The sequence below is a fragment of the Pteronotus mesoamericanus genome, unplaced genomic scaffold (genome assembly GCF_021234165.1).
Source record: "Pteronotus mesoamericanus isolate MK-2021 breed Mesoamerican mustached bat unplaced genomic scaffold, CSHL_Meso_final scaffold_54, whole genome shotgun sequence".
NCBI lineage: Eukaryota > Metazoa > Chordata > Mammalia > Chiroptera > Mormoopidae > Pteronotus > Pteronotus mesoamericanus.
Window position 1 is genome coordinate 21,559,035 of NW_026555321.1, and position 27,977 is coordinate 21,587,011.

The 27,977-nt window shown below is 50.2% G+C and overlaps 1 protein-coding gene across 1 annotated transcript in view; it reads right to left on the reverse strand.

The window, feature by feature from the left end:
- The window catches only part of RAB6B (RAB6B, member RAS oncogene family), a 55,193-nt gene that overhangs the window by 9,986 nt on the left and 17,230 nt on the right, over nt 1-27,977 (reverse strand). The window contains exons 2-4 of the mRNA XM_054595111.1: nt 17,814-17,872; nt 1,392-1,445; nt 1,078-1,183 (exon numbers count right to left, since the gene is read on the reverse strand). Coding sequence (XP_054451086.1) covers nt 1,078-1,183; nt 1,392-1,445; nt 17,814-17,872 — 219 coding nt within the window. The remainder of the gene's footprint in view (nt 1-1,077; nt 1,184-1,391; nt 1,446-17,813; nt 17,873-27,977) is intronic.

The window sequence follows — 27,977 nt, forward strand, 5'->3', positions numbered from 1 at the left end:
ACCCCCAGGGGAGGGGAGGCAACCTGTTTCCCATAGGCTGAGCTCTCTTCTGCTCTGTGTCAGGCCACAGGACCCCAGCTCCCACCTGAGCATGGTCAGAGGGGCAGGAAGCCTGTGGTCAGGGAGGGGGGCAGAAAGGGGGCGTAGGCAGGGCCAAGGGCAGGAGGCCGGGGCAGTGCCCTGGAGGTCTTCCCACCACGGGCATGACCACAGCCCAGGGCCTTACCAGCTGTGTTCCATTCTACCCGCCTGGGCGGTGGGGCCCTGTGCCAGGCCCTGCCCTCGACCGCCAGCCCCCTGAGCGTCCCTCAGGGCTGTGCAGTCACTCTCGAGGACAGCTGCTTTGGCAAGAAGGGCTAGAAGTGAGAAGTGAAGCCACTGCAGCTCTCCCAGACCTGCTCAGACTCCCCTCTCACGGAGCCCTGTGAGGAGCTGGGGTGCCAGCCGACAAAACCACGGCCGGTCAGCCCATGGACCCAGGGCCCAGTGTCTTCTTCCACCTTGAGACAGACACACACATACACACACACACACACACACAGAAGATGCTCTGTAGGAGCCTTTCTGGCAGACACACACACACACACACACACACACACACACACACACAGAAGATGCTCTGTAGGAGCCTTTCTGGCAGACACACACACACACACACACACACACACACACACACACACACAGAGAGAGAGAAGATGCTCTGTAGGAGCCTTTCTGGCAGCCAGGACCAGGGAGGTTGCGGAGGGGCTGGAAGCAGGGCCAGCCTTGAGAGCGTCTCTGCTCCCCTCCACACGCAGGTCCCTGCTCTGGGCAGGGCCAACCTGTGCACCCATGACTGTTGCAGGAGGGTGGGAGAAGGCGGAACACATGCTGGTGTTCAAAGGCAACTCAGCCCCGACCACTGAGCACCTGCCTCCCTGCATTCAGAGGATAAGTGTGCACGTGCACACACACACTTGCACTCACACACACACACACACACACACACACGGACGCTGCAGCCTGGCTGGGGCTCCACTCGGGCCCTGGAGCCCCTGTGAGCCACCCCGCCCCCCGGCACCCAGGACCCACGCTCACTTGTGATGTCGTACACCACTACAGCCACCGTGGAGTCCCGGATGTAGCTGGGGATCAGGCTGCGGAACCTCTCCTGGCCCGCTGTGTCCCAGAGCTGCAGTCGCACCTGTGGCAGGGAGGGCAGGAGATCAGCAGGGTCACTGAGGTCCTCATGGTGGGTGTGGGGACTGCGGGGGGCAGGGGGACTTGGCCCTGTGATGCCGGCTGCCAGCTTTGGCGCAGACATAGGCTCTCAGGGGTGCCCAGCTAAGGGTCCAGGTGATAAGCCTAAAAGAGCCCTCCCTGTCCTCCCAGTTCTAAAGTCAGGCGCTCACCGTACGATCTTCCAAGTACATGGTTTTTGACAAGAAGTCAATTCCAATGGTTGCCTGTTAGAGAAAAAGACAGAAAAGGTCAAAGCTGAAAGGTCTCAGCCAAAAGGGCAAAAAGCTCAGTGATCTGGGCAGTGACAGCCAAAAAAAAAATGGGGGCCACCCATGGCAAGTGCGGCGTGGGTTCTGCTTTGGTCTCCCTGATCCCCACCCTCTCGAAAGTGAACCTTCTCATCCCTCTCAGAGGAAGTGAGTTTGAGCTAAACCAGGATGAGGACAGGGTGTTTAGGGAGTGACATAAAAGGCAAGGGGATGAGAGAGCTGGGTGGAAAGGCCTCCCCAGGAACAGGGCCAGAAGACCCAGTTTTGGAAGAATGAACATCATCTCAGGACTTGAGATGACTAAGGGAAAAACCCAAAGAGACCTACCTTCAAGTTTAAATATTGCATATAACCATGCCCCAAAAACTAGCTGCCCATAATTTAATGGGCTATTAAAATAAAACCCAACACCCTTCAGAGGAAGGTAAGAGAATGCAAGAATCACTACAGTGTATTAGTCACAACATCCTCTACACAATAAAAAAAGATCAGACATGTAAAGAGGCAGGAAATTCAAGCCATAATCAAGAGAACAACACAATAGAAACAGACCCCAGATGACCCAGATATTGGATTAGAAGACAGGACTTTAAAACAACTGATATAAATGTTAGAACATAAAGGAAAAGATGAATGTGGTGGGTGAATTTCAAGTGATATAAGAAAATGCTAAAAGAAAAGAATAGAAATTTTAACACTAAATAATACCTAAAATAAAAATACATTGGATTTAAATAATAGCAACTAGGACACTACAGAAGAAAGGTCAGTGAACTTGAAGAGAGGCCAAAAGAAATTATTCAGACTGAAGCAGAGAGAGAAAAAAGATGGAATAAAAATGAACACAGGATCAAGAACTTCTAGGACAATATCAAGTGATCTGATAGGCATGCAATTAAATGCAATTAGGCTCTCAGAAAAAGAACAGAATCAAAATCAGCAAAAAAATTTTTGAAAAAATAATGGTCAGAAAATTCCCCAATTTAATTAGATAAATACAAAGGAAACCATACCCAAGCATGTCATAGTTAAATTGCTAAAAAACAAATATAAAGAGAAAGGCTTACTAGCAGCCAGAAATAGAAAACACATGATACATAAGGAAATAATGACAAGAATGTTAGTTGATTTCTCTTCAGAATATAGGAAAGGAGAACAAATCTTTACGGTCCCAAAAGAAACAACAACCATCATGTCAACACAGAATTCTATAGACAGTGAAAATTCTGGTCAACAACAGAGGCAAAACAAAAACATTTTCAGATAAAGGAGAGCTGTGATAATTTGTAACCAGTGGGCCTTCATTATAGGACATGGTTGAGGCTGAAGGAGAATTTTACAGATGAAAATTTGAATCTTTAAAGAAGGAATGTAAAAGCGCCAGAAATGGTAACTCTATAGATAAACATAAAACCATGTGACTTGTCCTTGATCACCGCCTGCTCCAACCCCTATCAGTAGTTCATAACATCCTCTCCTTTGTTTTATTCCTGCTATGTCCTCAGCCCAAATCACTCAGATGACCCAAAATCCTACTGTACAATAGGAGGTATAAACCACTTCAATGCCTTGGTTTTATAATCTAATATGACAACAATGATAACCACTGCACCAATGACTAAACATCTGAGTATTTATGATGAACCAGCTACTGTGCTAAGTGCTTTACATGCATTATTTAATCCTTATAACCTATGTTATGGGTTATATTCATTAGTATTCATACGTCACTGCTAAGAAAGCTGAGTACAAGAGATGTTAAGTTACTTGTCTAGTGTCAACAGCTGAATGTGGAAGAGCCAGAGTTTAAAAGGTATTTGCTAAAATTGTCGACCCGCACCCAACCTCATCCCTACATCCCTCCAGGCTCTGAGTATTTTCTCCTCTCCTGTTCAAAGCAAGCCTTCCCTTGGTGTCCTCTTGGCCCGGGTCCTCTTTCCCTCGATGATGCTCTCTCAGCTATCTCTTTTCTTTTCTGTATTTTCCACTTCTCATTCTCTATTGATTCTTTCCTTTTGTTTAAAAAAAAAAAAAAACACTCTCACACCATTAAAAAAAAATTCCTCCATCACTAAGTGGCTGTCTAACTATCCGCCAATCTTTCACCTCTCTCCAGATGCTATGTTTCTTCGAAAAGGACCCTAAACCCACAATCTCCACTTCCTCCCACCCCACCCATTGCGTATGTTGGCAGTCTGATTAATACCTTCTGCCCATTGAAGCTGCTCTAGTTATGGTTGTCAGTAGATATTCCACCTGCAAATTGTAAGGACACTACAGGCCAGACTCTGCTTCATGCACTTGACCTGTTGACCAATCCTCCTCTTTGACATTCTTCCTTTGCTTTTCACGACACTACTTGTTTCTGGCTTCCCTGCTTCTCTAACTTCTGCTCCTTATTGATCTTTTGTAGGATCCTCTTCCTTTCCCTGTCCCCAAAATGTTAGTGTTTCCTACTGTTTTGTGTCAGGGGACCACATTGACTCTCACACCTTCACATAGGATGTGCTGATGGCTCCCTGATCCACACCCAGGCCTACCTCAGTCCTGAGCCCCAGATTCAGGTATCCAGCTGCTTTATAGACATCTCCCTAAACATATACATCCCATACAGGGCCCTTTATCTCCCTCCCAACTTGCTCCCTCTAGCCTACCTAGATCTCTGTGAATGGTACCACTGCCACCCTAGGTGCCTGCGCCTCGGGAAGCCTTCCCACGTCACTCCTCTCCACTTGCTCTCCCACTCACTCCTCCCATCGAAAGACTCACTGAGCTGATTACTTTTCACTTGTCCACTTTTCTCCATCCCCAGCGCCACTGCCCCAGTTCAGACCTCCAACCTCCTTTACCTGAATAACCTAAACAGCGTCCTGACTGGTCTCTCTGCCTCCAGGCTCTCCCTTTAGAGCTGATCTTTCACACAGCACCAGGGCTATCTTACTAAAACATTAATTTGACCCTAGCACTCCTTCCTGCCCCTAGGAAGCAGTCCAGACACTTCAGCTTGGCCTCCGAAGCTGTTTGGGGCCTGCCCCTCACTTCCTATGGCCCCATTTCCCCCTTGCCCAGCTTGCCTTTTATACATTAGTGACAATACTCTGGCCAGGAATCCACACACGTAAGTCACCTTGTGTTTCTGTGCCTCTTCCAATGCCGTTCCCTCCCTGGAATGCTCTTTCACATGGTTAATGCCTATTCGGAGTTCAAGATTCTGCTTCTCTGCAGGTAATTTTCTGAGCTCTCAGGTTGGCTTCAGGACCCCTCATCTATCGGTTTCCCTACTAAATTGTAAAGCTCTCTCCCACAGCCCGTGATTCTCAGTATGTAGTGTGCGCGACCACTTGCTTCAGGATCACATCAGGATCTTGTGAAAACGCCAATTGCTGCCACCCAAACAGAGAGAATCACAATCTCTGGGGTGTTGGTCTGGGAATCAGGATCCCAGACAAGCCCACACATACCCATCCATGCAGCAAACAACTGCCTGGCCTTTGAGCTTGAGCTACCATCAGTCTGGAAAGGCCACGGCGTCCAGGAGGAGGGGCGGACGCCTGCCCAGGGGGAGACAGAGGGAGATGCTCATGCGTGCAGAAGATGCTATTCATAGATGAAGCAACCAAGGTTCACACATGACCAAAGTCCCATAAGGGGGGTGGCAGAGGGAGGGTAACTGCCCAAAAGAGTCTCCCTGCTTACAAAGCCCTCTTGGCTCTTCCGCTTCCTAAAATCCTTTCGTCTCTGAAGCTGTCACCGTGGCCTGAAGCTGTCATTGAATTTTCATGGGGGTCACATCCTGTCTGGCTCCCTATTGTCAGAATCTTATGGTCATTAGCCACAATAACTCAGCAGGGTCCACTTAAGAGGGAGTTCATGTGCATTTTACAACAAGAAAAGTCAGCTCTCCAAGGACAGAACAGAAACAAGAAATTTTATGATGGCCTTGGCTGGGCCTTGGTTACCAGAAAATTTCCAGCTCCTCAGCATCATCTATTTTTCCAGACACAAGGCGCAAGCAGATGGTCCCACACAACTGTCGGCTGCCGGCGGGAGCCCACTTCTCCCAGACAAGTCACGTCTGCAGGGAGAAGGGGGTCATGGTCTTCCCTGGGCAAACAGTAATTAACACTCATTCACTTATTCATTCTCATATGCTCAGTATGTGTTAGATACAGAGCAGAGCAAGCCCTGCTCCCTGCCCATAAGGAGCTGATGGTCCCTCCCCTGGAATGCTCTTCCTCATGGTTAATATCATTCAGAGTTCAAGATCTAGCCTTGAATTTCCAATGTATGGAGGAGCTAAGATTAGCACACAAACCTATGGACCATGACAGATGGAAAAGACTAGTAGAGCTTAGGCTCTAAGAGGAGCAGGACCTTGCTTATGCTTGATTTCTTGAGGAAGGGCAGAGCAACTATGCAAACCCTTGAGTGAATACTAACTATCCAGCAGATGAAGATGGGGGGAAGATGGGAAGTGTGGGGAGAAAATCTCAGATAGAGGGAATGAGAGAGCTCTATTTTTGGTAATGACAGGGTTCCTATCAGACCAACTCTCTTGCAGATTATTACTGTTACAAACTCTGAACAAAATAGAACAAACAAGTATCTGAAGGCACTGGAAAGTGACCAAAAGTGGGTAGAATCTGGAGGGGAGTCAACACTTAAAAGAAGGGAACTTCCCTGGGTAAGGATCCTGTTTTTATGACTGTTCACACCCCTGGAGGCAGTCCGCCCTGGAGCTGAGGGATGGCAAATAACCTACAGTCTTACTGCCTGAGAAATGAAAGGGCAGATTGCAAAGGTGTCATGGAAGCCAGAAAGTATGGAAAATTCTGAAAATAAGAAAGGCATACTAAGCGCACCCCAAATTCCACACCTAAATGCTGCCCAAATCTGACTGACCCAAACAGCCTACCTGACTAAAAACAAAACAAACAAAGCTGAACATAATGTATAGTTGCTGCCTATCAGAGGGGAAGAGAATTGAGAATTTGGGTCCAACCAATACTCTTCCAAAGAAACAAACAGAAATCCACAGTCTTAATCACAATGTGTAGGATATACCTCAAAATTACTAGACCTAGGAAGTAAAAGCCATATTCAAGAAAAAAGATAGTAACTGAACATCAACCCTGAAGTGGCCCAAATGTTGAAAGTAGCAAACAAATATTTTTAAACAGCTTAAACAATTATGCTCAAATATACAAAGAAAAATTTTGAAAAACTGTAAAAAAACAAAAAAATTTAAGACTGAAAAATATACTATCTGAAATTTTAAAATTAATGATGAGATTAACAAAAGAGAGATAATGATAGATGAAATAATCAGCGAAGTTGAAAACAGATCAACAGACATTATCCAAAAAGGCAATATGGAGACATCAGGTAAAAAGAACTAGGTACACAGATGGGCCACATCCTCCTATAAAAGGTCCCAGAAACCTTGGTAATTCCCGGAGACCTGACCTGCCATGAACTACACTTGCTCTCAAAGGTCAACAGGTATATGTGTGTATTGATGGAAAGGTACGTATGTGCGTGAAGAGACATATGGATGACTGAAGATACACCTATGCACCTGCAACTATGTGTTTATTTGCATGTTTGAAGTATGTGCATTTGGGTAGGACTGGGTGCGTTGTCTGTGTGGGAATGTGTGGGGTGGTGAGGGAGTCATTTCCGCTTCGAAGGTAAAGCCCAGATCGATGATATTCCTATAGCCTTGGGGATACTGGGAGGCTGAGAGACTGAGGTGACTAAGGGCTTTCATAAACCCTGGGGGCGGGGGGGTGGGATACACAGATTTCTGGCAGCAGCAAACCTAGGCTTCCTGTCAATGCCTCCAGGGCAGACCACAGTCACCCCAGAGGACAGGGCCTGCAATTAGCTGAGTGCCCCAATCAAATGAACCAGGGTGGGGTTTTGCGTCCAGAGGGCCCTGGTCAGTTTACAGTGACATCTACCAGTGCTTTGGCATGTTCTGAATGCTGTGTGGTGAGCTTGGAAGAAAACAGGATTGGTAGTGTCTTTGACAGCCTCTCTGGCCCTAAGCTTCTCATCTCTAAAATGGAGATAATCATAGCTTCCTTCAAGGACTGATGGATCACGAGTTAGACAACCTGAAGGTATTCTGTATAAAAAATGAGGACTGACCAACTGACCGAAGGGTTTCCAAGAGAAGCTGTAGAAGCTCACCCTCTAACAATGCTTCTCTGTCTGGTTATGTGAAACATAGCACCACTAGGTGATCTACAGGATAAAAATGAATTGTAATTAAGTGCTTCTGGGAAAAGTGGCATACTCTAGCCCCTAGTGGAGAACCATAAAGCACACTGGCATACTAAAGGCTCTGAGAAGTCCTGCACTGAAGAAACATGAACGATTTCACGTAACCCAATGTTCCCCAAGTTTCTTTGCCCTGGGAATTTGTGTGCATGATTTTTTTTAAATTATATTTTATTGTTTATGCTATTATACTTGTCCTAATTTTTCTCCTTTGCCTCCCCTCCACCCAGCCTACCCCCACTTCTTGAGGCAACCTCCACACTGTTGTCCATGTCCGTGGGTCATGCATATATATTCTTCAGCTGCTCTATCTCCTATACTACACTTTACATCCCAATGACTGTTCTGTAGCTAACTAGTATTTCTTATTCCCTTCGCCTTTTTTTTCCCATCCCCCCAACTCTTCTCCCATTCAGCAACCATCAAAACATTCCCTGTATCTATGATTCTGTTTCTGTTCTGTTTATTTTGGTTTTTATATTCAATTGACAGATATGTATTTATTGCCATTTTATTGTCCATATTTTTTTCTCCTTCTCCTTCTTCTTCTAAAAGACCCCTTAACATTTTACATATTGGATTGGTGGTGATGAACTATTTTAGTTTTTTCTTGTCTGGGAAGCTCTTTACCTGACCTTTGATTCTAAATGATAGCTTTGCTGGGGAGAGTAATCTTGGTTGTAGGTCCTTCTTTTCATCACTTTGAATGTTTGCTGCCAATGCCTTCTAGCCTACAAAGTTTCTTTTGAGAAATCAGCTGACAGTCTTACAGGACCTCCCTTGTAGGTAACTAACTGCTTTTCTTTTGCTGCTTTTAAAATTATTCCTTTGTATTTAATCTTTGGCATTTTAATTATGATGTGTCTTGGTGTAGGCTTCTTTGGGTTCATCTTGTTTGGGATTGTCTACATTTCCTAGACTTGTATGTCTATTTCCTTCACCAAGTTAGGGAAGTTTTCTGTCATTATTTTTTTCAAATAGGTTTCCAATTTCTTGCTCTCTTTCTTCTCCTTATGGCAACCCCATGATGCAAATGTTGGATCTCTTGAAGTTGTCCCAAGGGCTTCTTACACCATCCTCACTTTTTTTTTTATTCTTTTTTCTTCTTGCTGTTCTCATTGGTTGTTTTTTGTTTCCTTATATTCCAAATCCCTCATCCGATTCTTGGCTTCATCCACTCTACTGTTGATTCCCTATAAATTGTTCTTTATTTCCATTAGCGTATCCTCTTATTTCTGACTGGACCTTTTCATTGCTGTTGAGGTTCTCACTAAGTTCATTCAGTATCCTCATAACCAGTGTTTTGAATTCTGCATCTAGCAGATGTCTTCTCTCCAGTTTGTTTAGTTCTTTTTCTGGAATTTTGTTTTGTTCTTGCATTTGGGCCATGTTTCTTTGTCATCTTATTTTGATAGTCTCCCTGTGTTTGCTTCTATTATTAGGTAAAATTGCTGTGTCTCCCAGGCTTGGTAGAGTGGCCTAATGTAGTAGGTGTCCTATAGGGCCCAGTGGCACAAGCTCCCCTATTACCCAGGCTGGGTACTCAAGGTGTGCTCTGTGTACATCCTCCTCTTGTAGTTGAGTCTTGATTGCTGTTGGTATGTCCAAGGTCAGCCACCACCTGTGTTCTGTCTGGGGTCACACAGTATAAGCTTCAAAGCGATCTGCAGATGATTGCTACTTGTGCTGGGCTTGGGAGTGCCCAGGTGAGGCCAACTGTTAACCAAGGCTGGCTGCCGCAAGGGTCAGACCTAGGACATATTATCGAGAAGTACAGGGCTTGGTGAAGCCAGATGCTGCTTATTTGAGAGAATTTAGGAATATCTGAAGCATGGGCCAAGACAAACCATTCATATGGAAAGGCCACTGGAAACAGCCTGGGTGGGCTAGAAGGTTGGGTGGGGCAGAGTCTCAGGGAATCACCAGGATGGGGAAAACAGTGTGAGCCAGATTGATGGAGTCTCAGATGTGGCACCAGCGTGCTGGCTCCGTGGCTCTGTGTGGGGAGGACACAGAAAAGGAACAATGGCTCCTGCCAGTACTTCTGTTTTGGAGAAAGCTGCCCCCAAGCTCTTGCCCTTATGCCAGACAATTCAGTTTCTCCCCCTATGTCTCTGATTCCTGTCATGCTGCCCTTGTGCTGAAGCTCAGGTGGAGTGAGTCTGAGTAAGTCTGTGCGTGGACTCTTTAAGAGGACCTTAATCCAGAAGTTTCTGTCTCCCACAGCCTCAATCCCCACTGGTTTTTACAGCCGTAAGTTATGTGGACTTATTATCTTCCTGGCAATGGAACTCAGATGTGGAGGGCCTGGGATGGGGATGGGGCCCCTTGCTCCTTAGCTATCCCTCCCCGTTTTTATCTGCGGCACATGGGTGTGGGACCAGCCCATTCCACGTCTCAGCCCCTCCTACTGATCTCCATGTGGTTTCTTCTTTAATTCTGTAGTTGTAGGACTTCCATTCAGCTTGATTTCTGGCAGTTCTGAATGATGTTTGTTCTACAGCTGAGTTGTAATTTTGACATGGTTGTGCAAAGAGGCAGGCACAGTGTTTACCTATGCCACCATCTTGACCAGAAGCGTGTTTATAATTCTTATTAGCATCCTAGTCTTCCCAGAGCTTCAGGAAAGGCTGATCCTTAAAGATGTGAGTTCTAAAGAAAACCACATCCCTCTTCTAGCTTCTTGCCTTGGAGTCTTCGTTGAAGCTTTCATTTTTTGTACTGCATTTCCACTTATTAAATATGGAGTAAATTATTCTTGCTGGTAACTATGCCACAAGGATGTAAAGAGGGTATCAAGACAACATCAGCAGCAGGCTTGACTTTGGGGCCTCTTCTGCCAGTCCATGATCCCCACGACCCTCTCCTCCCCTCCTCAGGTGTGTGCTTCATGAGCCTCCTATATTGCCTGATGCCCCTCTGAGAAGGCTGGCTGCACCCTGCTGCGACTAGATCACCCTAAACCTGTCATGCTTATTTATTCCTTTAACATCATTTTGCTTGCAAACATACAGCTAAAGGAAAATGGCAGGTACTTTGTTTTATAAAAACATGAAGAACTTAGCAAGCACAGATTTCATAGTCACATCCAGATTTATCTTCTGAAGGTCATATTAAACAGTGTCAACAGGGGCTCAGACACATAGTGCAGACTAGTGTATTACATGCCTCCCTTTGCACAGAAGCTTTCATTGGCCTAGCAGATCCCCAAGGGAAGATGTTCCCTAAGGCACTTGTTGAAATCTTTGTTATGTGCATTTATTATGAAATATATTTTGCATCCACATTCTGACAAGACACAGTAATAAAGTCTGCAGCGGAAATTTGCATGGTAATTTGCATAAATTGACTCAAGACTCTCTTCTCAGGAAGAGAAATCATTAAAAGGAGTGCATGTGTGTCTTCTTTTAGTCTTGGCCAGGCCTTGGTCCATGGTTGGGGAAGCATTCTTACGTGGCAGAAAGCAGCTGGGCCTGACAAGCGCTTGACAATGAAGCTGCTGTTTGTGTTCCACACCACCAACCATTAGATGAAAGTAGCAGGGTAAAGTCATGAAAATTAGCATGCAAATGAGGATAGCAAAACTTAAGAATTCAGACTGGCAAGTGGGTGCTGTGGGTGGAGAGAGTGGCCTCTGGAAACACGACAGGCAGAGGCCGTTCTTGCCAGCAGCTACGTGCTCTGGGGGAGGAGACACTAGCTCCTGAGGCCTCAGTGAAGGTACCTAGGTTCTTTCAGATACCTTCAGTCCTGGTGACCACTTTCCTCTTAGTACAGAGTAGCTTATGCTAATCAACACCCAATTAAATATATATTGATTACCTTTTTATTTCCTGTGGTCTGAAACATCAACCAAACAACATACTGCTTCCAACTTTAAATAAGGGGTTAAATTTCATCCAAGTAAGTCAATCCCTTCAAAAGCCACAGATACCCATGGAGGTGTGCCCCAAAGCTCAAAGAGAGCTCTCCTGCAGGGTCACATACGGATCCAAGTGCACAAGCCATGTCCTTAACAATTAGGGCAAAAGATGCTCCAGGTGGTGGCCTTTCGAGGTTGTCTAAGAGCTACCTAAGTATAACCTACAAAGTGAATTAGGAAGGATTACTAAAATATGGAGCAGAGAATTGCATCATGGGCCCATTTAACTTACAAAATTAGCAAGTGCTACTGGGGGACTCAGCCATTATCCAATTCACTCATTATCCATTGGCAACCTCTTACTCCCTTGCTTGCTGGGAGACTATAAAGACTATACAAGCGAAATTCTGCTTTCCCAGCCTCTTTAGAGGCCAAGGATGCTTGTGTGACTCAATTCTGGCCAATAAGACATAAGCCACAGTCTGCTGGAGGGAGAAGGTATCCTAGGGAAGTTCTTGCTTTCTTTTTCTGCCTTGGATGCAGAGGTGATATCTGGAGCAGCGACAGCCAGCATGAAGATGAGACCCACGCAGCAAGAAGGCGGAACAGAATGAGAGCAAGGGCCTGGTGTCTGACGGCGTCACTGCACACCTGTGCCACGTCAGGCCTAACCACGACTTCTTGTGCCTGGGAAACCAAAACATTCCTTTGTTTAAGCCACCCTTAGTCAGCTTTCTGTATGAGGTGACTATACTGCTGGTTTGTATATACTCATCAAAAGAGAGGCAGAGAAAGGCTGAGGAGAGGAGGGAGGAAAAGATGTCAGGACAAGGGCAAATATGCCCTCCGTCCTGGGCCAGGTAAATGTTTACAGGGAGCACTTGATGACTGGCAGTGCCCCAGTGCAGGGGTCCCCATCCCCCAGGCTGCAGACCAGTACTGGTCCGTGGCCCCTTAAGAACCTGACCGCACAGCAGGAGGTAAGTGACAAGCCAGTAAGCAAAGTTTTGCTGACAGCTTCACTGCCTGAGCTCTGCCTCCTGCCTCTCTCGCCCCCTTCTGTGAAAAAGCTGTCTTCCATGAAACTGATCCCTGGTGTCAAAAAGGTTGGGAACCGCTGCCTTAGCGGGTCTCTGAGGGAAGAGTCATCTCGCCAAGCTGACCGGCATTCAGGGGCATTTTGCCCCTGGACCCTGTGCACTGGCCCACTGTCTCTTGTTTAACCGCATCTCCTCTTCAAGGTGAAGCACGAGGCAGCTCCCCACACCCATGTGAGGGACCCCTCTCTCCTGGTTGTCTCTCCACGCTGTGGGCTCCATGAAGGCTCATCCATTTCCTTACAATGGCTCACCAACAAAAAAGTGCTCAGCATCTTCTATCCAAAGGCCCCATACCTTTCCTGTTCCCTGGCCCATAGCAGGGGGGGAAGAGACCAGCATGCATGAGTGTGTGCATGTGTGTTCAAGGAGGATGTTCAGGCTTGACCTGTACCCAGGTCCTTTTTCCTCAGTGAACCCCTCTTCAGGGCCACCAGCAAAGGCAACATGGGGCATTTTAGGTGTGGGGCTTGGCTGCCCAAGCCTGGCAACCCCCGGACTACATGCCTGAGTCTTTCTCTTTCTCTCCCTTCCTCTCTAAGATCAATAAACATATTTTAAAACAAACACACAAAAAAAACCTTGGAAGAACAAAACAACATGCTACAGAGATATGGTCCTGGAGAAATGGCTTCCCCAGTCTGATGCAGCACATGATGGGGCAGAGGGGCCTGGGAGCCTGGAGGCGCCGATGCTGGGAGGTGAGGTGGGAACAGAGCATCTCAACTCCTGGGCCAGAGAGTGTGGTCCCCAATGGGATCCAGCTGGGAGGTGCTAGGGCCCAGCAGTGGGTTGAGGAGGGTTCCCCAAACTTCTGTCCACCTAGAACCTCAGAATGTGATGTTCTTGGAAAAAGGATCTTTGTGGATGTAAGTAGTTAAGGATCTTATGATGAAAAACCATCATGGATTTAGGATCGGCCCCCCTAAACCCGGAGCTTGGTGTCCGTGTAAGTAGAGAAGAGGACACAGAGAGACATGAAGAGAAGGCCATGTGAAGATGCAGGCAGACGGCAGGGCTCTGCAGCCCGACACCAAGGGGCACCCACAGCCCCCAGAAGCTGGGAGTTGCAAGGAGGAACTCTGTCCGAGAGCCTTTGGAGGCAGTGTGGCTCTGCCACATCTTGACTCCAGACTTCTGGTCTCCAGAATTGTGAGAGAATAATTTCTGCTGTTTTCCGCCACTCGGTTTGTGGTAATTTCTTATGGCAGCCCCAGGAAAGTAACAGAGACCCAGGAGGTCAGAGAGGAAAGCCTTGGGGAGAGCAGGCAGATTGCCGAGGGGTGAGAGCTCCTCAGGCAACCCCTCGCCTGTGAGGGATCGGTGGACTCAGCCGGTGGACTTAGCCATTCTCCTCCTCCGTTCCCAGAGGCTCCATGGGACCCCCGAAGTGCCCCAGGGCCGGCGCAGCTCCACAGTGCTCAGCAACGCTCCTCCACTCTGGGCAGCAGCTGGGTAGGTTCCAGCAGGTCAGACCCTCTCCTGGAAGCAGCCCATTGGGCTCCTTTCCCAACTTGTGCTGTGGTGGGTGGTCCAAGGGCAGGCCAGTGGTTCCAGCCTTGGCTCTAAGTTCATCTCAATGACCGGTGAGACTTTAAAAATGCTAATGTCTGAAAGGGCCTGTGAATCTCTCAGCCACACCCCCAGGCAGCCAAGATAGAGGACTCATGAGCGACCCATGAGAAACCCCAAAAGAGCGCTGCATCCAAATCCCCGCCCCCCTCACTCCCAGCAGCCACCTGCAGAGGCCTGAGACCACCCACTATGGCCCTAGTGCATTACAAGCAGGCGGTCCAAGGACCAGGCCTGCAGGTATGTTTCACTGGCCTATGGGAGGGGAGGGAGCCTGGGACACACAGAGGGTCAGGTCTCATCACAGTGCAGGTACCAGAGGGTTTCTTCTATAGCAAATTTTGAAAGTAATTTCTTAGTTGGGGCTTTATGCAAGAGACTTGTGGATTTAGATGGGGTGGGGAGTAGGAGGGTGAGGCTGGGGAATGCATGTGCCAGGGGGGGACCGGGTGTGCATGTGTAGGAGGGAGTGCCAGGCAGGGGGCAGCAGCACAGCTGCTCCCCAGGGCCCCACAGGCTGACAAGGGGGCATCTCCCCAGGGCCTGCCAGGTGGACAGGACCCCCGAGAGGTCTAACTGGGAAACCCAGCTCTGCACGGGTCCTCACGCCAGCCCCTCAGGGCCTCAGGCATGGTCAACTCCAGGCAGGGGGAGGATGTGCCGACTGCCACCCAGATGAGGTCAAACCCCTCTGCCCTCCATGCAAGGCTAAGGGGGGGACAAGGCTCTGTGACCAGGTCCTCTTCTCCTGCTGTCCCTCCAAACAAGCAAGCACTTGACAGACATCTGTTGTCAGAATGAGCGAATGAGGGAGGGGACAGGGGACATGACAGAGCCAGGGGCACGCAGGAAGGATGGGAAGGAGGGAGGGGTGACTGGTCCTGGGAACCGTCTAGGTGCCTCAGCTAAGTGAGGTGGGGTGGCAGCGGGCGCCTGGGCTGTACTGGCCGACGTGCAGGATGTGGGTGGGGGGTGGTTAGGAGCAGTCAACCAGGGGGCAGCGAGGGGCATCCCCCAGGGCCCTTGGAGATCTTATCTACTTTGTTAAGAGAAACAAACAAAATAGCATTTCCCCCTTTTTATCCCTAGAGACCTCATTAAGATGGGCCTGTGTATGCACACAACTGGAGGCCCGTCTCCTAGCCTAATTACCATTTTAAAGGGTATTGGGAAAGAAACTCTGCCGGTTGAAAAAGAAAAAGGGAGAGAGAAACCTGCAGTGGGGCACTCGCTTCCCTGTGGGCTTTCTTCCCTTCTCACCACACTGACGTAGGGCCTCTGTGGCCTCTCGGTCATGTGGGGTCTAGAGCCAAGGCAGACAGCGGCCTCTCCAAGCCACGCTGCTATCAGCAGGCAGTTGACAGCAGCCGTGGCCGGGCCCTGTGCTCAGCTGACTAGTACAGTGGTGGATCCGAGGGGTTGTGGCCTCAGCCAAGCCCAGAGCCCACAGGAGTTCCCATGGAGTCCGAAGGCTAAATGGGTCCCTAGGACAATGTGCTGGAGACAGGGAGGCATGGAGGGCGGTGGAGTACCGGCACACTTGTGCTCTGAGCCTTGATGAGTCAGAAGAACATTTCACAGCAAAGGAGAAGGAAGGGCATTCCAGCAGCGGCAATACCGTGAGCCACGGTGCAGAGCTCCCACAGTGTCAGTGTGCGGGGAGCAGCAGGCCAACTGGACCATGGGATATGGGACAAGCAGTGAGCAATGGGAAATGACACTGGAGATGGCAGTGGGCTAAGATTCTGAGGGACTCACACACCGTGGGGAGGAGCTGATCCATGCCAAGGAGGGTCACTGCAAAGGCCTAAGGTCCCCATTACCATCCGCCACTGCCAAGAACACCAACCAGATGAGAGTCTCACTGTGCCATCAGGACACCAGCAAGAGGCATTATAAATATATATCTTGATATTCAAAAACATCAAATAATTAAAATAACATCCATGAAATCTCTCTCTCTCACATGTGTGTGTGCACACACACACAGAACACGAAGTCAGACTCTAGAACTGCAGCCTGCTAGACTGGAATCCCAAATGCATGCAGCACAACTCCCCTTATGGGGAGGTGAGGCCTTTGGTAAGGCTGTGGTGGCACAAAGCCCCAGCCTGGAGGACACAGCGAGGACAGTGAGGCTGAGAACACCTTCCCAAAACCAGTGCCCAGGCCTGCGCACATGCCCCAGGGCTCCTCTCCCGGAGACTCAGGCTCTGAGCCTTGCGTCAGATCCTACCAAGTCCACTAGTTATCTGGCATTTCAGACAAGAGCAGAGGAAGAGGAAGTTAGAGAGAGGCAGTGAGAGGCGCTGTCTATGGGGCAGAGATGATGACTGGTCCAGAGGAGGACGCAGACTGAAGACACAGAACTGGAACCCGCCGTGAGCTCCGCCGCCTCGGCCAGCCCAGGGAGGCGGAGGGACTTCAGCACAGCCGTCCCAGTGTGTTCTATAAATATCTCTCCCCTGAGGACTTGGTGACAAGAAGATTCCACGGCCAGGTACCTCTGGGAGCTCCCACATATTACACCCCCCTTTCGGCACAAACCCATACACTGATGCAGGAAAGGCCCTCAGAAGGTCTGCGATAGAAAAGCTGATTTACTTCGGTTCACCAGTGTTCACTAAATCTATACAAGTACTAAACCTTCCTTCCTGCCTTTTTCTCTCAAACACCACTTATCCCTTGGAACCGGTACCTCAAAGAACCCACTGGCTTAGAAAAATGCAATTTCATTTGTCTCTGTTTTAGGGAAGAAAACAGTATCTTTTTTCTTAAAAATAGTCAAAATGGTTAAAGTTGGTACCTTTTGTAGAAAGCTATAGCTGCAGGGAAAATTCCCTTCCTTGGTACAAACCTCTCACACACCAGCGGTGTCAGGAAACTGAAATGTTACTGACCCTCAAGAGCTCAGCCTTTGGGCCATCTGAAGCCATCTCTGGGCCACTGGTTGACCCAAGACCACCCTGAGAGTGAGGAGCCAAATGTCGCTCCCCCCAGCCCCCCCGCCCATCACATCAACCTCTCCAGGGAAGGAAGTGCCTCAGCATCTGGGTGTGCACGGATGTGTGTGTCTGAGCGTAGGAGGATGCACATGCGTGAGGTCCAGCAAACATAACCATGCTCAAGGGGCAAGTTCTACTACTGCTCTTTCCCCTCCATTATTTTGCATCTTCTCACTCCTATTCCGCGTGACGACCCACCCAAGTAACCAAACATTTTAATGGTTAGACCTGCCCATGGGCAGCAAGATGACACAGATTGAAACATGTCCTTTCTCTGCTGGAAAATGTTCCTTTGCCAAGGTTTGGATCTTCAGAAGGGCTCAGGGTCTTTACTAGGCTGGGGCCAGGGCACAGATGGGAAGCTTCTTCAAGGCAAAACAAAGGCCCCGGGCCCCAGGAACACCCTGCTCTCATGTCAGTGAGGGGCCACCGTGGTCTCCAGGCAACTGTCATGGCTGCAGTCACCATGGGTGATGAGGGAACAGGGCACCCAGGACCTCACCTGGTACGTGTTGTCGAAGCTGTCATACATGAACCTCGTGATCAGAGACGTCTTCCCGACTGCAAAACAACAAGAAGAGAGGGGTTCAGCCACAGCATCTGAGCTAGTGTCCTCTAAACACAGTTCATGTGAAGAAAACTGAAAATAAAACAAAAAAACCCAGAGGGAAAGATGAAATGCGGACACAGAAATACAATAAAAGGCAGAGCAGGGAGAGGGACCCAGAGCAAGGTGGCTGAGTCTGCACCCGGTAGGCCACAGGGGAGTTCTTGCCAGGACTCCCAAGAGGAGGCCTCACCCTGCCCTGTGAATCCTCACCACCCAAATCCAGGTCTTTCTCGACCCACAACAGCCTAACCGATGCAAGAGCCACTATTGAAGAATCCGTGCTAGCGGGTGGCAGACAGATGCTCCTCCCACACCGGCCCACGTTCACCTGGAAATACAACCTCGTCATTGGCCACAGGCTGCACTGGACGCAGGCTGTTTAGTTCCCATTCACTCAGCCTGGAGTCTGCTGAGGGAGGCAGCTTTTTAAGGAACCAGGAGGCAGGGGAAGCAAATGGGACATTCCCCAGTGTCTCTCATGGGCAGGACTATTTTTTGTGGAGTGTGCCTGACTGTCCAGCCCCTTGTAGGATGGTTAGCAGTAGTGGACCTCACTGGGTAAATTCCAGCAAGATCCTAACATTGGGACAACTCTGGACCACCACCGCCGCCGCCCCTCCCCCCGCCTCCTCTGATATTGCAAATGCCTTCTTAGAGGCAGTAACACCCCAACTGAGAACCACGGCTCTGGTTAAGAGAACCAGAAAGTTACTTGGGAATCCCATGAGTGCTACTAATTTCCCAAACTGCAGGGCTTGGCTTCTGACCTAACCCCGTGCAGGTCCCCTGGGGCCTGGCAGTGGCAGGAATGCCTACAGTAGCATTTTTGTCATCTGGGAGGGGAGCAAGGGTGATAAAGCAAGATCTGTTAAGTCAGTTCCAGCACGGAGTGCTTTTCTACACTGTCCCACCGAGTCTGCCATGGCCCTGGGAGGCTCAGAAGGGACTGGCCCTGCTGAGCTAGGCTCACAGTCCCTTCTGCTCCGGGCTACCACGGGCAGGCAACCATGGTAGGAAACCATGCAGGAGAGCCGGCGCCAGAGAGTTCTCCATTCTGCCTGTTTCCGATTCTCAGATGGAGTGTCCACAGGCTCGGGGCCTGGTGGGGTGGCCGGACACTGCCTGAATGGAGCAGGACAACCCACTGGGGCTCCTCTGAGACAGGTCCTTTTCCGGTTTGGAAGACTCAGTGGTGCGACATATCAAAGACAAGTGTAGCCACCTCCTGACAGCCAACACTGGTAACGGAGAGACAGCTGTCTTCTAGCCAGAAGGAACATGTGATGGGCTGAGTTTGGGGCAAGTTTAGGCGGCTCCATCTTTGACCCGGAGTTAGTTAGCTGGATTCAAATCCTAGCTGGGGTGCTGGTTAGCTGCTTCATTTTGAGGTGGTCCCTGCCCCTCTGGCCCTCAATGCCTCATTTAAAAGTGGACCTAATAACATCAAAGACTTCACAGGGCAGTAATAGAAATGAAATAAGGTAATAAAAGTGCCAGGTACATGGGAAATGCTTAAAACTGGAAGGAGGTAACAGATAACTGATATGGCTGTGGCAGTTTCCAGAATATCTGATTAAAAAACAACGGCAAATCACCACTATTGTATTTACCTTGCCCATGATGTCTCTTCATTTGGCTATTCCTGATCTGTATCCTTTACATTAAAACTGTAATCTTAAGTAGAGCAGTTTCCTGAGTTTTATGAGTTGCTCTGGCGAATTATGGTACGGGAGGAGGGTTATAGGAGCCCTTGGATTTGTAGCCAGTTGGTCAGAAGTGGGGCATCCTTGGGGACCCCCCATGTGGCTGGCACCTGAAGCTGGGGGCAGTCTTGTTGGGGTCTGTGCCCTTAAACCTGAGGAGTCTGGCGCCAACTGCGGGTGGGTAGTGTCAGGATGGATCACAGTAACCAGCAGGTGTCAGAATAGCCACGTTTCTAGAACAACATCTTGGGGGTGAGCAGTAATGCACCCAAGGTCTCTTCTAATTCTACCTGCAAACTGTCCTTTGAAAAGCTCTTGATGGACATTTAATCTACAAAGTGCTTTCCAATTCCTTTAAATCTCCCCTTAAATTTCACAGGAAGGTGAGAAGTAGGGGGCTCCCCACACAGAAGGACCTGGCTGGGAACTGCTAAGGGGACCCCGCCCCGGCCCGAGTAAGAAGTGGGGCAACACTGAGCCAGCAAGAGGTAGACGAAACTGGAGAGAACACAGCTTCCTCCTTTTCCAAGGGACAGTGGAAAGTTCCGGCCTCCCCGAGGAAGAGAGGCAGAGAGAGAGCCTGCTGGTAACTCCCCTCGGTAGCGACACTCAGCATCTCAGTCCTGTAGGGAAAGCTCAGGGAGCAGGGATCCCAACGGGTTTTTCCCTGGGGCAGCTGAGCAGACACACAGGAGAGATGGTGGAATCACAGAAAGCCACACAAGAACAGGAGGTTCACGGAGTAGCTGAGAACTTAGAAATCCCTACAAGGGTTTCTAATGCCAAGTCACCCCTTCTTGGGACACCGGCCACTGGCAGTGGGCTAGTGCAGGCTTGCAGGGTAGAAGGAGAAAATTCCAACGAAGTCCCAAGAATTGGGGACAAGCACAATGGAGAACTCTTGGCGCTGGCTTCCCTGCTTTCCCACCACGGTTGTCTGTCTCCAGCGGCCCTGGGCAGAGGGGACTGTGAGCCCCTCCTGAGCCTCCCAGGGCCTGGGACTACGCAGGGGGAACAGGTGTGGGGCCCCGGCCACAGCCAATATTTTCTGAACATTCCCACAATAACCATCGTAGGCAACAGGTGTATTTGCAGGCCATGTTCCAGGCACGCAGCAGGGGCTGTGCCAGGCACAGATTACATGACAGGAGTAAACAGAGGAGTCGGGACACCTGCTGCGTGAAGTGCGCAGGGTTCCACGCCTGCAGTAATGCTGTACTGAGCCCTTAGCATCAGCCTGTTTAGTCCTCAACTCACAGGCGGGTATTCACATGATCCCCACTTTATACAAGGGGGAAAGGAGTCGACAGCTACTTGCCCCAGGCCAGAGCCAAGTGGGGTCAGGATCAGGCTGCCTGGAGAGTGGAGTCCCTATTTCTGACCCTTTGGGTTAAGCTGGGTTTACAGGATCCTGCCAGGTCATTACTGTCATCAACGTGGATGTCATGGAGTTCCCGGGAACAGCCCCTGCCAAGCGAAGGCCCCTCTTCCTTGGGACCAGCTGCAGATGAGGCCTCTCCCGCCTCGGATGGTGCTGGGCCTGATCTGGAAGGTCAGAAACTAGACACTGAGGTGCCCTGTGGGGCACAAGGAGGGCTTGGAAAGCCAAGGTGGGCAGGTTCGCACACTTGGGGGTCCAGTACCCCAACTGAGTCCTGGACTGGATGACTGGATCATTACTGATTTGCTGCAAAAAGGAACTTCTTACTATTGCTCTAGGCCCATTTTCCTCACTTCTCTTCTTCCCTGCCTCAGAGCTCCCCACGACCACCCAATTCTCTTTCCAAGGCTGCCAGGAGAACGTGGCTCACACCCCTTCTGCATTTGTCAGCTTGGCCTCCCTCCGATGGCTCATCCCTGTGGCATTTATTTGCACTCTTCACTGTGGGCACATAGTTGGTGTGTCCTGCTCCAGCCCCCAACTTGAACAAATCTGACTGCAGGGCCTCCACCCTGACCTTCGACGCCAGGGCTCCAGGGCAGAACTCATCAGTACGCAGGGCACTGAGCAGCTCTCGGAGGAAACCCCGGGCAATGCTGTCTGACAAGGACACAGGAAAGGCGGCCTCCACACGGTCCCTGGGAGGCTCCCAAGAGCCCTGAGACAGAGCTGATTAAAAGGAGCCCCCTGCATACTGTCACCCAGGCTCTGGCCTGGCATCACATGAGGAGCAGAGCTGGTAGAAGGGCCGCCATGGGCCAAGCTCCTCTCCCCTCTTCAGGGCTGCTTCCCCTTGCTCACCCCCTACCTGAGGAGAAGGTACTGGAAGCTAGAGGAGGTGAGCATGCACAGCCCATCTACATGGCCACTCCCTCAGTCTCAGCACAAAGCAGTAGGGTAGCTGCAGCCGTCACCTGACTGGGCACCGCCCCTGGCCCGTAGCCAAGGGGAGACCCAAGAGGGGCCAGGGAGTTCAGCCAGCTCAGACAGGGCAGGCGTGTGGGAGGGGCAGGAGATGCTCCCCGGAGACCCTCCTGCCCTCCCGCCAGCCTCTACCGCCTCTGAGACAGTGGTCCTCCCTACACAGCTCTGTTCTCAAGGTCACACTGTCCCGAGGCCCTTCTCACAGCAGTCGGAGACACCAGAACAGCAAAGCGGAGCTTTTTCCAAAGGCAAAGATTCAGCTCTACCAGCAGGATTTCATTAAAAATAAGCGGCCAGATCATTATAGAGATTTGTTGTATTTTTTCTACATCTCAGCTCATGGCTCAGCAATATTCTTGTAATTTTCTGGTAGTTTAGTCCCACATGATTAAGCAGAAAGATGCATTTTTCCTTTCAACTGATTGAGGATAAGAAAATTCATTACTGAGTATTTACCAGGAACCTCTACAAAGAAGGAATAGGAACTCGAACTCTTACTGGGATTCTACTTGGTAGACAAGAAATTCGTTGCTTTACTGAGGGTCCTTCATATGATCCTTGTCATGATCCAGTGAGTTATTGTCTCCAGTGTCACAAAGCTGGCAAGCAGTGGAGCTGGCGTGCAAACCCAGATCTGATGCCAAAGCCCACGCCTCATGTATGATGTTGTGCTGATTTATAGAAAGGTTTGACCAGCAGCAAAGCAGGAGATCACAAAAGGCAGGGCTCAGGTGGCCGGGCAGTCAGGAAGGCCGCAGGGAGGAAGCAGGACAGCTGCCGAGCTGCGGAAAGGGGGAGAGAGTGCGTACTGCAGGCAGAGGGATCAGTGTGTGCAAACACAGAGGCGGGGAGATAAAAAGCCTGTGAGAATAGATGGGAGGCAACATGTCGGGACATCGGGGGCTGGGGGTATGAGCACGTGCAGGAACCATGGGGGACACACTCGGAGGCCTTTACATCTGAGCTTTGTCTCAGGGAAAGTGGGACCTGACCAGATGTGTGAGGAGCGGGCTAAGTGACCAACACTGTTCCAGGAAGCTCCATGTGGCCAAAGGGTCGATTTAACCCAAAACCCATCTCTGGGGCCCACTGTGGAGGGAAAGAGGGGGCAGGCCGACAGAGAAGCAAGGCCAGCAGGGCAGAGGCCAGAGAGCCAGGCCACGGTGCCACATCAAAGCGCATGGATGCTCTCCCAAGGGTATTGGGAGCTTCCGAAGGGTCTTAAGCAGAGGGGTGGTGGGGACCAGTGTGGTACTTCATAATTTCCATGATGGCTCACAAAACAGTCTCCATCCCACGTGCTCTTTTCACAATGTACCACTGACACCTTACTCAGGGGTGAATCTGGGCTGGCCTGTGACTGTGGCAGAAATGGCACTGTGCTGCTCCCAAAGCTAGGGAGAAGAGGTGGCACAGCTTCTGCCTGGAGTGCTCTGGCTCCCCACACCCTGGAAGCAGTCTCTTCGACCAGCCGCCACGCTGTGAGGAAGCCCAACGCGCCTACATGAGGGAGACCAGAGAGACATGCATGGCAAGAAACAGAGGCCCCGAGCCACAGGGGGCAGCGAGCAGTGGACCCGTGGGTGAGTGAGTCTTCCAATGACTCCAGCCTCCAGTCTTCAAGCTGCCAGCTGATGCCGAGTGGAACAGAAACCTGATTTCCCTGCCCAGACTTGCCCAAACTACAGATTCCTAAGCAAAGTAAATGTTCTTGCTGTCTTGAGCCACTAAGTTTGGGGGTGGCTCATTGCATAGCACTAGGTAATCAGAGCAACAGGAATGTGCTTTGGGAAGAAAACTTAGACTTCTATGGGAGACGTGGTCTACAAGGAAAGACTAGGGGCAGGAGTTCAGCAAGAGATGTCAGATTTTGGTTAAAGCAGGGGCAGTGGAGCAGGCAAAAATGGCGAGCAGAGGAGGGTGACAGCACCTAGTGACTGGCCAGATTCAGAGGAGAGTGTGGGGCACCTCCTTGTCACCTGGCTTTGTGACTAGCAGACGATGGAGCTATTACTGAGTCCAAACAACCCGGATGAGGGGCAAACACCAAGTATTACCCTGGATTCAGGTCACCCGTAAAAGCTTTTTTTACAACTGTCAGATCAGAGGGGTGTTGTGGGGGATGGGAAAGAGGTGAACAAGTTAGGAAGTACAAGTTGGACATGGACAACCGTGTGGTGATTGCGGGGGGCGGGGCATGGGTGGAGGTGGAAGAGGGTACGGGGGGGATCCATGGTGAGGGAAAAAAGACAATTAAAAATAATGTATAAAAAAGAAGTACAAGTTGGTAGTTACAGAAGAGTCACAGGGATGTAAAGTGCAGCATAGGGAATATAGTGAATAATATTGTAATAACTGTGTATGGTGTTAGATGCGTAGATTTATCGGGGTGATCACTTAAGTTATATAAATGTCTAATCACTCGGTTGTATACTCGAAGCTAACATAATATTGTACCTCAACTGTAATGGAAAAATAAAGTATCATTCTAAAAAGAGAAAAAAAAAAAAAACTGTCAGACCAAAGCCCTAGTACCAGCACTATATTCAGAAGAAAATCATATCATGATTGACCATAATCATTCAATCTCATGAGCTGAGGGTCGAAGATTATTTTCCATTGGTGATATCACCATGAAAGTTATTTTCTTACCCACATGTAAGCTGCTGGCCCAGGGGTCTTGCACACCTGTGGGCCGTCCAGATGAGCTCAGTCCCACCCCCCCCAGAAACTCCGCCCCGGCAGGGGGAACTGAATGCTGGCCCTTCGCCATCAGCTACCGGCACTCACCTGGACCCCATGCATTGGGGCCACTCACTCCACCAGCCTCCTGTGAGCCCCAGTCCCCATCTCCGTGGCAGGTCCCAGGTAATTAGGTTTTTGTACATTAGGGTGGCTTCTAGGTCGCGGCAGAGGATGTGAGGTCTCTCTACCCACTCAACAAATGCCCACTGGGGGCACACTGTGTGCCTGGCCCCTGCCGGGCAGAGTTCACAGTGAGAAAGCGGGCGCCCCTCTGCCCTCCAGCAGGCCTCGTCCAGTGGTGGAGCTAGATTCAGGTGCAAATACCTCAGAAGTGAGGCAACCTGGGTGAGGGCTACTCAGAGGCCGACAAGAAGGCAAGGTCACCTTCTGCTGGGAAACAGAAGCGGCCTCCCGAAGCTGGTGGCATTTGAAGGGCTCCTGATTGGTGGAGAACAGGCATCAGTGAGTGGAACAGTGTGCCCGGGGAGGTGCTGGATGGAGTCAGCAATGTGGGACTGAGGCGTTCTCTGCATACAGTTGTCACTTACTTACACTTCATGACTGCCACGAGAACCCAAACCCACCCAGGGCTCCCGGGCTTGGCATGTGGCCGGGCCACAGGCTGACAGCTGAGTGGACCGTGAGCCTCCAGATTCCATGCCGGCACTGACTCCCTCCATGAAGGACCCCTCTCTGCCCTGTCATCTCCATGGGGGGTGTGGGTGGAGAGACTGTCGTGACGGCCAGAAATGAAGCAGAGTATGAGACAGAGCACAAGAAATTACCTGGAGACATCATGGAGGGTCTGCCAAGACCTGGCAGAGTATGCACCATCCACAAGGTAGCCCCCTATCAAGCCAAGCCAGGGCCTGCACCCACAATCTGCTCTCAGCCACGCATTCCCCTTTAGCATCCATCCCAGCTCCAGGGCACTGCTGGACAGTGGGGCCCTGCCTGGTCCTCCTCGGGGTCACAGAACTAGGCCCCGAGTGGGAGGCAGAAAAGAATGGGCAGAACCCACTGCCATTTGCGGGCCACCCTTAAATGCCTGGGAAAGGGTCTCTATATCCTTGGCTCATAGTCTCTAGGTCAGAGAATGTCTGCAGTTGTCAGAAGGTGGTCCTTGCAGCTGAAAAGGCAAATCTGCTCTCTCAGGCCAGCAACTATTTCGGCGATGGGCTGGCTGGCTCAGTTATCCCATCAGCTCAGTCTGCAGAACACAGACGGGAAAGGCTGTGTGAGCGCTGGGAGCGGTGGCCGGCCGAGGGGCTCAGTCCTTGCCCTGCAGCTGGGAAGGAGTCCACACCATCCCGGCCCAGGTTCCCGCTCCACAGGAGCCTCAGGAGAGGACTCCACTGCGCCCCTGGGAAGCTTTGCCCACAAAGTCCCCCATTAGGGCCTTACTGTGGGGTGCACAGCCCCCAGGCCCTGTGGTAACAAGAACAAGCGGAGACATCAGTAACGTCTCTCTGATCCTTGTTTTCTTTTGTTCTTTTCATAAAACACAAAATCCAGCCCCAACCTTCCTGCAAGTTGAACAAGCATAGGCGGGGGGTAGGCTGGGCTCCCCCCTCCACACGCACCTTGCCACCCAGTGTGCAGAAAGGTGGCTCCAGACCAGGGCTCTGCCAGCTCCTACCTGAGCCCTGAGGGGCCGACGGGCTCACTGTCGGCTAAATGAGGAAACGCACGAAAAATCCCATTTCAAACTGTTCCCCAAAAGACTGAGATGGTAATTAAGAAATACGCAAAGCTCTTCATTGGACACTTTAATTAAGTGTGTTAATTCCCTCTGCCAGAGGATGCTCAGCCACCTGGGCCTCACCGAGGGACTCGGGGAAGAAAAATCAGAGGAGGAAGGGGAGGAAGAGCAGAAGGGGCCGCAGGACAGCGGTGGGCTGGGCTGGCCCAGGCCCTTCCTCCTGCTCAGTTGGGAGGCTGATCCACGGCTGACTCTCACGCTTCCCCACTGCCCTCCACCCGTCCCATTTCCTCCGTCCAAGCCCAGAGAACCCAGGAAAGCCTGCCCTGAGTCAGGGCTGGAAGGCATCATCCACTCCCCTCAATCCACCTGCGGGAAAAGAGAAAGCCTGGGGTTATCAAGGAAGTTCTGGCGTCATAGGTGCCCCTGGCTGGCTATGGACCTTAGACCTGCCACAGTCCCCGCTCAGGGTCCCAGCTTCCCATCAGAGTAAAAAGGAACAGGATGAGCGAGTCCTACAGAATCTCACCTGCAGAACAGTCCATGCTTCAACCATGGATAAAGAATGAGGACAGAGAAAGGAAAGGAAAGGTCCTTGTGACCCAGGAAAGCTACGACTCCAGGTGGGGAGTTCATCTAGTATCTTTGAACCCACAGGACACTCCCAGGACGGTCCGTCCTCCGCTCCATTCACTGAACTGGACACTATAACGCAGCCCTGTGCTTTCTAGGGACGGGGTGGCCTGCCGGGGTGCCACATGGTAAGCGGGCTGGGGCCCTGGAGATTTGGCCTCAGGCTCCCTTCCTGGACCAACGCCCTGCACCACCTCCTGCTTCTTTCCCTAGAGGTTTCACCTTCGGCAGAAAGAGGAGAGTTCCAAGGAAACAGGTGGCCAGCAGGGCGGGGAGACAAAGGACAAAGATAAGACAAAGGAGAAGTAAGCTAAAAAGAGAAGGCTGGAACAAAAACTTTGTTTACAGAAATACATCTTGTATCATCTTACTCAAGTCATTGAAGTCAGACTCAGAAATTGCCTGATCTCCCTGGCAGTCAAAGCAAAAAAATTTTTTAAAGAAAGTAAAAATACATGAGCAGCTGTGGTATTCGCAGTACTAGTAAGATAAAACCAAACTAGTTGCTGAGCTTTTATTAGAGTTGAAAAGCAGGAAGTTCTTGAAAAGTGTCCAGAATGTAGAAATCATGTGACCACCTAAAGGGCAAATTTAGATGTTTCTATAATCAACTGGATGAACATCACAGATAAACATCAAGGGCGCTAACATCCCCTGCCGAGTCAATGTGCTCAGTCATGGGTCCAGATGGACGTGCCCTACAAATAAATGATTCAATGAAAAACTAAGGGCCCAAGATTTGAGCTTCTCATTCCAGAGGGAGTAATAAGGGCCACATGTATGCTCTTACCTAAAAGAACCAAAAGACAGACAAGATATATGAAATAATGATTTTCAAGACAATGGACATCAGGCACTGCAGGACAATGACCCCTGAGAGGCATGAAACAAATGAGGTGAGCCCCACA